Raw genomic sequence first — 8949 nt, forward strand, 5'->3', positions numbered from 1 at the left:
CCTCCTTATGGGCCGCTACCCTCATCCGCAAATATTTTTATCGCACAACTAATCCACATGCTCGTGGTTCCTTCATTTGGAATAACCTCCTCGTAGGCTAACACATGTGTCAACAAGACATAAGGTGGCTCATAGGTGGCGACACACTCATTAACTTCTGGTTTGATTCCTGGATCGGCTCTAATCAACCCTTGAGACAATGTATCACATGGCCTCTACCACGCCACGCTCTTCTTGATACCGTATCCACTTATGTTACACGTCACCAATGAAACTTCACCAACGTCCCTTTTGAACTACCATCCGAACTCCTACAACAAATCCTTAACACATATATTCATTCCCACACTACTAATCCCGATTCTTTTGCTTGGACTCTAGATTCAAAGGGCACCTTCACCACAAAATCACTATATCACCATTACTCCCCACCTACTTCGGACCATCCTTTAATTGGCTTTGGAAGCTTCGGATCCCGCCAAAAATTAAACACTTCCTATGGATGATTGGCCATAACCGCCTCCGTACTGCCAGCCATTATCACCACATAGGCTTCCTCCCAAACGACACATGCGCCCTATGCCTCACCACTCTGAAACAATAACTCATTTATCCTTCACTGCCCAGTTGCAGTACATCTTTGGTCAACTTTATCCATGATACTAGAAATTACGGAACTTCAGAGCACTATTGACCCCTCACTCCTATGGCTCAAACATTTCCTTTTGCATACTACCACGCCGAATTCCCTAAATATCCCTAATGACATACTTATCCCATGTGGCACATATGGCTGGCCCATAATGGAAAACTTTTTCAATCCCATAATCAACCCCCCTCCGCGTCTCAATATAGTCTCCCCTCCCCACACACACCGCATCTATACGTATCCCTATGCATATCAAGTGGCACCCTCCAAGTCAAGGTTACTTTAAACTTAATAGTGATGGTTCAGCCTGTAATGCGAGTCTAATAGTAGTTATAAAATGCATTCATGTAATGTGAGTTATAAATCGCGTTCACCAAATGCGACCGATAAATCGTATTTTCGCTGAGCTCAATAAAACGGACTCGAACTTGTGGCCGGTATTTGCAAACCAACACCGGCGACAACTCCAGGGACAGGTCGCGGGGTTTTTGCGCTCAGCAGCTTTGTTCCTCGTTGTCGTTTTTTGTCGTCATGTCAGTAGTAATCAAACTTTCCCGATCCAACCGCATCTATCGCCCTAATGTACACGAAATTGTGCAAATTATAAATAAGAAAAGTAAGTATTTTTCTTGTACTTCAGTTATTGTTAACGAAATAAACTGCAATTTTCAGGAAGCAGTGCAAGGCAAAATCGTAACGAAGCTCTCTTCTTCGATTTCTCACGAAGGCATTCGACTCAATGTCAACGCTTCAGTCAACTTGCAGGTTCTTATTCCTCATATACTTTGTTGATTTCAGTACAATACATATTGAAAGAAATTCAGTTTTATGCTTTAGCTTATTCATATGTTAAAAAATTGACCTTCAGGTTAGAGGAGGATCAGCGGGAGTTATTGAATCTATTTATGGCGTTATTAAGCCTATTCCAATACTGTAAGCATGCTTCTATTTCACTTAAGCTTCTTGCTTAATCTGCGCTCTAGAAATTTATATTTGGATTTTTGTAATTGGTTGACCATTTCCTGTTCTTTCGGGGGTATGTAGGAATAAGACTGTTGAGGTCCTAAAATCTGGTAAGATCAGCTCAGGTACTACAGAGGTATGTTTTTAGAATTGAGTGCTGCTGAATTTTGCTGTCTTATGTTTTGGACAAAAATGAGTTCCCCCCCCCCCCTGCAAAATACGTACTTCCTATCTAGTAGCACATGCCAAGATTTGAGTTTTCCCCTCAAAGAAAATTGCTGATATGAGAACTAGAAGAAAGGAGGTTTTCCAAAAAAAAAGAAAAGAGAAGAATCAGCATTCGCACGCGGTTAAGTGAAAATGATTGTGTGGTACTTGGCTGTGATCTAACACTCTATAACGCGTTTTCTATCTCTCAAGTAGTTCACCTTTTTAACAATAAACTGCTGATATCTGGGTCAACTGGACGATAAAGGTTCCTCTAATCGTCCCTTACCCCCAACACTTTGTCCAAAAAAGAAAGAATCCCCTTAATTGTTCCTTATCAAAAAAAGAATCACCTTAAATTGTTCCGGTGGTCGGTTATGTCGGAAAAGAAGAAGTAGTTATAAACAGCAGTAGAGAAACAAAAACCCCCCAGGAATCAGGGGAAATCAAATCAATTCCTCCTCTACCAGCTAAACAAGGCAGTAGTATTACGCGTCAATGCTGATACTTATCAGCAAACGTACAGTCTTAGGGAGATTTGGGCTCTGAAAGTGACATAATGATTCAAGGAAGTCTGTGAAAGCGAAGGAGGAATCTTCAGAATATTACACTTGAGGCACAAATTTAAAGATTAGGTCCAGTGAAAAAAATGCTAGATCAGTGAAATGCAACTCTTTCATTGTCCTATGTTCAATATGGCTTTATATTTAGTTATAAACTATTCTTCTTGAGCCATTCATTGTGGTTGTTTTATCCTTTTGCTTGCTCCTTTCGAGTCCCTGATTATTCTTTTTGTTGCCTCCGTAGATTCCATTTTCTTTCATGCTGAAAGATCCAGGAGAAGAACCTTTGGAAAAACTTTATGAAACATATCATGGTGGGGACATTAGCATTCAGGTAAATTTTGACAAGAATTTGCTGTGTCCTATATCGATCTGTTTCAGCTTTCTTGTTTTGATGTCTATTTTATACCAATGTAGTATCTGGCATCTGTAGACATTTCGAGAGGATACTTACACAAGTCTCTATCTGCCACAGTGGAGTTCATTATTGAAAGTGAAAAGGGTCTGGACCTGATCTCTCTTTCTTCCTCGTCTTTTGTATGGTTTGTCTATATGTTCTCATGTACATGAAAAGCATTAAATCGACCTTCCTATAATGTCTAATTCAGAGAATCTTCCAGAGAAACCTATTTCTCCTGAAGTGGTCATGTTTTATATCACCCAAGACACACAGAGGCATTCACTACTTCCAGAGCTAAAATCAGGTCGCACTTGCTTCTTTTCTTCTTCTTTTTTGGATAAGTAATCAGGTTCACTTGTTATAGATCAGCAAATTCATTTCTGAACAGGAAAGCAGATTCTTATTAAGTTGCACATTTGCATTTATATCTAAACTTGGATACAATTAGGAGAGTAGGTTTGTATAACCTCTTGCTCATCCCAAAATTTGGCAGAAATATAAAAAAGAAGAAAACATCTTTTAACAAAGTTTGTCGTAATGCCCAAACCCAAAGGAACTTGGTGGATTATGATATGGATAACTACATAGTAAGGTATTGTTTGATTTCCCATTTAAAATCGTATTTAATGAGTGTTTGTTGGAGGACAAGAAAATGCTTGTTAAGCTCTGAACTGTATTTCGGCATTCGGTTCCAAAATGGGATGGCCGTATTGAACTCCATGTTATATTCACCATTTTCTATCCACTTATATAGGTTCCATAGGAGGAGGATAACTAAAACCGTTGTATCAATCAGATGAATGATGCGCCCAAAAAGTATTTTGCAGTGAATAACCTAGAAATCTGTGTGCTTTTTGGAATTGGGAAATGTGGATTTTCAAGAAAAGAATCATAAGATATGACTTGACATAATGTTCAATAGGACTTTTATCGTTCTTAATCTTAGTTAACCTGTGGAATAGTAAAATCCCATGATAATTTATAAATCAATCCCGGAAGAACACCCTTGTTGATTTTATGCTTCGCGTCCATTATCATGCCTTGATATGTGGCACATTAATAGAAGACAGACTAACAGTTGGATGGTTGCAACTTTTATTGTGAATAGGGGGATTCAGGGTAAGCGGTAAAATATGCACATTATGTTCTTTGTCGGATCCTATTGAAGGTGAGCTAACTGTTGAAGCATCTGCTGTTCCTATCCAATCCATTGACATGCACTTGCTGCGAGTGGAGTCAATTTTGGTCGGGGAAAAGATAGCAACTGAATCTTCTCTGATACAGACAACTCAGGTATGGACTGCTCCTGTGTTTCCAAGAAATTCTTTATACCATGTTATTTTTACTGATATTGTACAGGAAACTTGTCTTGTTTATTAGATAGCTGATGGGGATGTATGTCGAGGCATGGCTCTTCCCATCTACAGTATTCTTCCCCGCCTTTTGACTTGTCCGTCAATCTTTGCTGGGTATGTGTTTGATCGAATTTACATCTTTCTTGTTTACAAATTCCCAAGATTCTTGTCTGTTAGGACCTTTGTGGCCTTTCAAAAGTATCATCTCGTTGGTACATAGTACATAAATGTAATGGAGAGCATGATGGATTCCAAATCAAACTTGCAAATGAGTCAGTTCCAGATTCTAGACCATACCGAGGACGAGCGCGTTCATTCATTTATGCATCGCTTCCCTTGCTCATATTACCGACTGCAGGCCTCTATCTCATGTTACCCAAAGCAGATTTACTGGAAACTTTCTGATTATTAGATATCAACAAAAAGAGAGTTGGCGTATTTCAATCAATAGAAGTTGCTCCTTTGTGTTTTTATTTGAAGATGGTTGTGTGAGGAACACATGGAAACTGATATTTTTATGGGGGTATTTGTGAAACTTTCAAGAGAAATCTATGACCGAAGGCTAGGAATGTTTTCTTTTTGGTTTGCTTGACATGCTTGCCTTATCATTACATGTGGATTATCTTCCTGCTCTTACCATTATGCTAGTTGCCAAATGGCTGATATAATCATCTTTGCAGTCCATTTTCCGTAGAGTTCAAAGTTACCATTGTAATAACCTTTCAGTCAGAGCAATCGAAGTTGCATCCAAAATCCAGTTTCAAAACTCTTAGATCATGGGTGAGCATCTTTGTATCTCTGTCAATAGTTGCACATATGTACTGTGTCTAAAGTCGTCATCCTCATCTGTAGCACGCAGCAGAAAGTGTTCCCCTTGAACTGATTAGGACAAAGTGAGATGCTGGGCAGGTAATTATTTGAGAGTTCTGTTGAATTGCGTATTCTAAATTAGACATCTTGATACAACTTGTATTAGTCCTGCACATATTTGATATTAGCACCTTGCAATGTTTTTAATAATATATAAACATAGCCTTCTTAAATATGTTCCAGGGATGCTGAAGTTTTTGCGTATGTAAATGGGTGAAAACTCGCTTACTGATTTTGGCTTAGGCGCCCAGAGGATAGAATTCTGTGTGCGATCTTTCACCTGGAAGATGACTATCAAGTTCATTTGCTCAATGTTGTGGCCATGAAACTATGTTCCTGTTCTACAAGTGCAAAATTTCCAGGAGATACTGCAAGCGAGAATTGCACTTCTCGATGGATAAGTGGGGATGTGTAGATATGGGATGTGAAGATGAGTTTGTAGAAAGTACAAGAACTTCCTACTTTTTGTTTCTTTATGTGCACTAGCTGTTACTACTCTACACTGGAGAAAAGATTGCTGTACACTCGGAGCAAAATTGCCAAACTGGTTTCTTGCATGAGAGAAGAAGCTTCACAGAGTTCTGAACCTCATCTATATGTCTTCCATATTAGGTTATATAAAGTGTAGATACATAATTCTTCTGAGGTATGAATTATGATACGTACCATCTTTCTCATCGATCTAATTCAGTAAAACAAGGTCTTGATGAAATGCAGTATAAACGTTCTGAAATCACGTGAGCAGTACTGCAGTTGGACACGTGAAGATAAGTCTTCTGTTAATCAATGACCAGAAAATCTTGTGGCATAGACTTATTTACATCTTAATTTCTCTAAATTTATTGTTTTTTATGTCCAAAACTCAATTCTAACCCACCCCTTTTCCGGGGTGGATGGGCGAGTCCATTATCCATCGATGCCATTGGCCCCTAGGGATTCCTCGATTGTCCAAAAAAACAAAAAACAAAATACAAACCCAAAAATGAAGAATACCGACTCCTTGGCAATTAGCCGCGTTATTTAATTTTTAAGTTTGAGAGGTGCTCACCATTCAATCAAATATTTGTAAAAGATACTAGTTTATGTTGTTTGCGATATTTATGAATAGAAACACCAGGGAAATACTAAGAACAGAGCTGAAATTTAACAGCCGCAAATATAACGACATGTCATTCACTCATCAAGAAAACCCCTCAAAAGTCCACAGAATTCAGAGCCTTAGTTTTCTCCAGATACTCGGACTTAAAAACAAGTTCATCTTAGTTCTTCTAACAAATAGGACGCAGACTTCACAAGCTAATGGAGTACCTTTATTTAGTGTATTTTCTCTTCAAAAAATCCTAATAGCAATCTATTCAACTGAAAATTCATACAGCATGTTGTGAATGTACTTGTCACCAGGCTGAACAATAACAGAGGGGAAGTTTGGTGTGTTGACAGCATTTGGAAATCCTTGCGTCTCTAAACAGACTCCTGCATGCTTGTTATACACAGCTCCACCTTTACCAACAACTCCATTCACATAGTTTGCAGTGTAAAACTGCATGCCAGGAGCATTGGTCCATAAATTGAGAACTCTGGAGCTCTTAGGATCCTTGATTTTTGCAGCATGCTTCAAGCCGTCTTTCACATCTCCACAGTCGAGCACGTAATTATGGTCATACCCTAAGCCAACTTGCTGGATATCACGACCGATCTGCTTTTCAGCAGTGAAATCAAATGGAGTGCCTTTCACAGGCATTATTTCTCCGGTTGGGATTATGTTCTGATCAACGGGAGTAATATGATTTGCCCATATCTGGGCTGTGTTATCAAGAATATCCCCGGAATTATGGCCACCAAGGTTCCAATAGGTGTGCTGTGCTAAACTAACGGGAGTCGGCTTATTTGCAGGCACAGCTTCCATGTCAAGTCTGAGTGTCGTCTTAGAGGTAAGTGTGTATGTTGCGGTCACAGAAAGATCTCCTGGGTAACCTGTATAACAAGGCAATCAGAGATCAAGTCTTGTGTGCCGTAGACGAGGATGCACAGATATAGGCAAGAGAGGAAGAGAGAGACAAATACCTTCTTCTCCATCACGACTATGATACTTAAAAGTAATTGATGGATGTTCGCCCTCCTTGTGTTCAGCCACCTCCCACACAACCTTGTCATAACCCTTGTGCCCACCTTTTGACGAAAAAATAGTAGAGCATTAATAGTACCAGCAAAAGACAATAAAGCTATTGAATCACCAAAGACTTGCTTTGACTGGCAATAAATGGGAAATGGCAATACTTTTTGTTTAGCAGGAAGTCTCAAGTACACAGAAAGTCTCTTTTCTTGTAAATATCACTTACTGATAATTACCATTACAATATCATTAGTGAGTCATTGTAAAACAATTCTCTTTGAGAATTTGTCACCCCATTAAGGCACTTCACTTCCTGTAATTGGTGAAGCTCACAAATGCTTATACGTCTACCCATTCATAACAGCTCACGATTGTTCTAATTACAGAATATCAAGTAGGCGAAATTGCCAGGTCGACTAGTATTGAAATGTGAAAGATTATAAACTCAGATGGGAAGGAATTTTGTCAACAGAATATCATTTAGCATGAGCAGATTTAACAGCAAAACATCGAGTGAAACAAGTAAATTCTATACCAACGGACTAATTCAGAAATATAATAACAACCCTACTCCAAACCCTCTTGTGGTGGGGCATCATCAAGTAATGATCTAGCATATAAAGATCAAATTTTGAACACAGTGACATCAAATTACAGTAATTTGAACACAATTGACTTAGCCAATAGTGAAAACAAGCACATAAATTTGACAAACTCAGAGATGATTATGAAAAAAAAGCAAACAAGATCTTACCATGGAGGCTGTTTGGTGGCTTATTGATGGGTAAAGTGTAATCAACTCCATTCAGAGAGAACTTTCCTTCTTTAATCCTATTCGCCACTCGACCCACAATGCAGCCAAAGAATGGGGCTAAACCTTTCTATAATCAGACAATTCAAGTATTCACAAAAAAAAAATAAAAAAAATTGAAGATCAGCCTCATTGTTAACCTAAGCAAATACAATTCTTTCTGTAACAAAATCACAAAAATCAAGCCAACAAAGGGGTCTTTAAGAAAAATAAAAAAAATAAAAAATTGACATAGAATTTTACTCGCCTGGTATGGCTCGAGGGTATCAAATCCAAGAACCACATCACCCAAATTCCCTACAAAAGTTCCAACCAAAAAGAGAATGAAATATCAGTACAAAACACTGAAAACAAAAAAGATCTCAATTTTATGTATATATCAAGAAGAATTGAAAGATCAAAGGAGAATTTTTAGAAAAAAAAAAGGTACCATCTTTATCTGGTACAGACAAGGAGAGAATGGTGCAACCCAAATTGGAGACTGTGACTTGCATGCTTCCATTATTGAGTTCGAAGATTTTGGGTTCTGCCATTACTGTAAAAATTAAGGTTTTTCTTTTTGTACTTGAATGAGTAGTTTTTGTTGACAACTAAAACTGAAAGAGGTATATATAAAGGACAAAAGATACAGAGAAGCAGAGCTTTTAAGGTTGCTGGAATCTGTTGGTGGTCATGTTTTCCCTTTTTTCTCCTCCGTTTGCCCGCATTATTATAGTGGTGACATGAGGACAAAGTAGTAATTTCGGAACATTAATTGCGTCAGATCTTTTGCAAGCGTAAGATAAGATCAATTTTGATTTTGTATTTTCTTTCTACACGATGGTGTTTATCCATTGAATCAAGTATATTTATAACGTCTCATGGATTTTGAGATATAAAGAGATCTTCTTTATTGACGGATTACCACCTTGATTTGCTCTAATAATGTTTTTCCAAATTTTGAAACAAGTTGTCTCTATTTGACTCAAAAGATATTTGAATCTTTTTGAATAAATTAATTAAAGAAAATAAAGTGGTA

At 38.1% G+C, this 8949-nt stretch overlaps 2 protein-coding genes across 4 annotated transcripts; one reads left to right on the plus strand and one right to left on the minus strand.

Annotated features, from left to right (window-relative positions):
• Positions 1 to 976: 976 nt before the first annotated feature.
• On the plus strand, positions 977 to 5668 carry LOC107802566 (uncharacterized). Of its 3 annotated transcripts, none has more exons than XM_016626079.2 (12): positions 977 to 1182; positions 1322 to 1414; positions 1518 to 1582; positions 1694 to 1748; positions 2627 to 2716; positions 2800 to 2884; positions 2991 to 3086; positions 3891 to 4075; positions 4163 to 4251; positions 4818 to 4917; positions 4990 to 5046; positions 5191 to 5668. In XM_016626079.2, the coding sequence occupies exons 1-11, from the start codon at positions 1027 to 1029 to the stop codon at positions 5032 to 5034; spliced, it is 1059 nt and encodes a 352-aa protein (XP_016481565.1). In that variant the 5' UTR covers positions 977 to 1026; the 3' UTR covers positions 5035 to 5046; positions 5191 to 5668. The 3 variants fall into 3 exon arrangements, with proteins under 3 accessions (XP_016481565.1, XP_016481566.1, XP_016481567.1); XM_016626080.2 differs by having other exon boundaries at positions 3003 to 3086; XM_016626081.2 differs by having other exon boundaries at positions 1016 to 1231.
• Positions 5669 to 6144: 476 nt separating this feature from the next.
• Positions 6145 to 8550, minus strand: LOC107802567 (uncharacterized). Its single transcript, XM_016626082.2, has 5 exons — positions 8362 to 8550; positions 8179 to 8228; positions 7875 to 8001; positions 7072 to 7176; positions 6145 to 6981 (listed from the first exon to the last, which is right to left on the minus strand). The coding sequence occupies exons 1-5, from the start codon at positions 8462 to 8464 to the stop codon at positions 6359 to 6361; spliced, it is 1008 nt and encodes a 335-aa protein (XP_016481568.1). The 5' UTR covers positions 8465 to 8550; the 3' UTR covers positions 6145 to 6358.
• Positions 8551 to 8949: the final 399 nt, after the last annotated feature.

This window comes from Nicotiana tabacum, chromosome 6, assembly GCF_000715075.1.
Source record: "Nicotiana tabacum cultivar K326 chromosome 6, ASM71507v2, whole genome shotgun sequence".
Taxonomy (NCBI): domain Eukaryota; kingdom Viridiplantae; phylum Streptophyta; class Magnoliopsida; order Solanales; family Solanaceae; genus Nicotiana; species Nicotiana tabacum.

Excerpts from the sequence above, each read along its gene's own strand:
- LOC107802566 (XM_016626079.2), top strand. The coding sequence starts at position 1,027 with ATGCGACCGATAAATCGTATTTTCGCTGAGCTCAATAAAACGGACTCG. Across the intron at positions 1,749-2,626 it reads TCAGCTCAGGTACTACAGAG|ATTCCATTTTCTTTCATGCT; the intron begins GTATGTTTTTAG and ends TTGCCTCCGTAG. Across the intron at positions 2,717-2,799 it reads GTGGGGACATTAGCATTCAG|TATCTGGCATCTGTAGACAT; the intron begins GTAAATTTTGAC and ends ATACCAATGTAG.
- LOC107802567 (XM_016626082.2), bottom strand. The coding sequence starts at position 8,464 with ATGGCAGAACCCAAAATCTTCGAACTCAATAATGGAAGCATGCAAGTC. Across the intron at positions 8,002-8,178 it reads ATACCCTCGAGCCATACCAG|AAAGGTTTAGCCCCATTCTT; the intron begins GCGAGTAAAATT and ends GTCTGATTATAG. Across the intron at positions 6,982-7,071 it reads TAGTCGTGATGGAGAAGAAG|GTTACCCAGGAGATCTTTCT; the intron begins GTATTTGTCTCT and ends CTTGTTATACAG.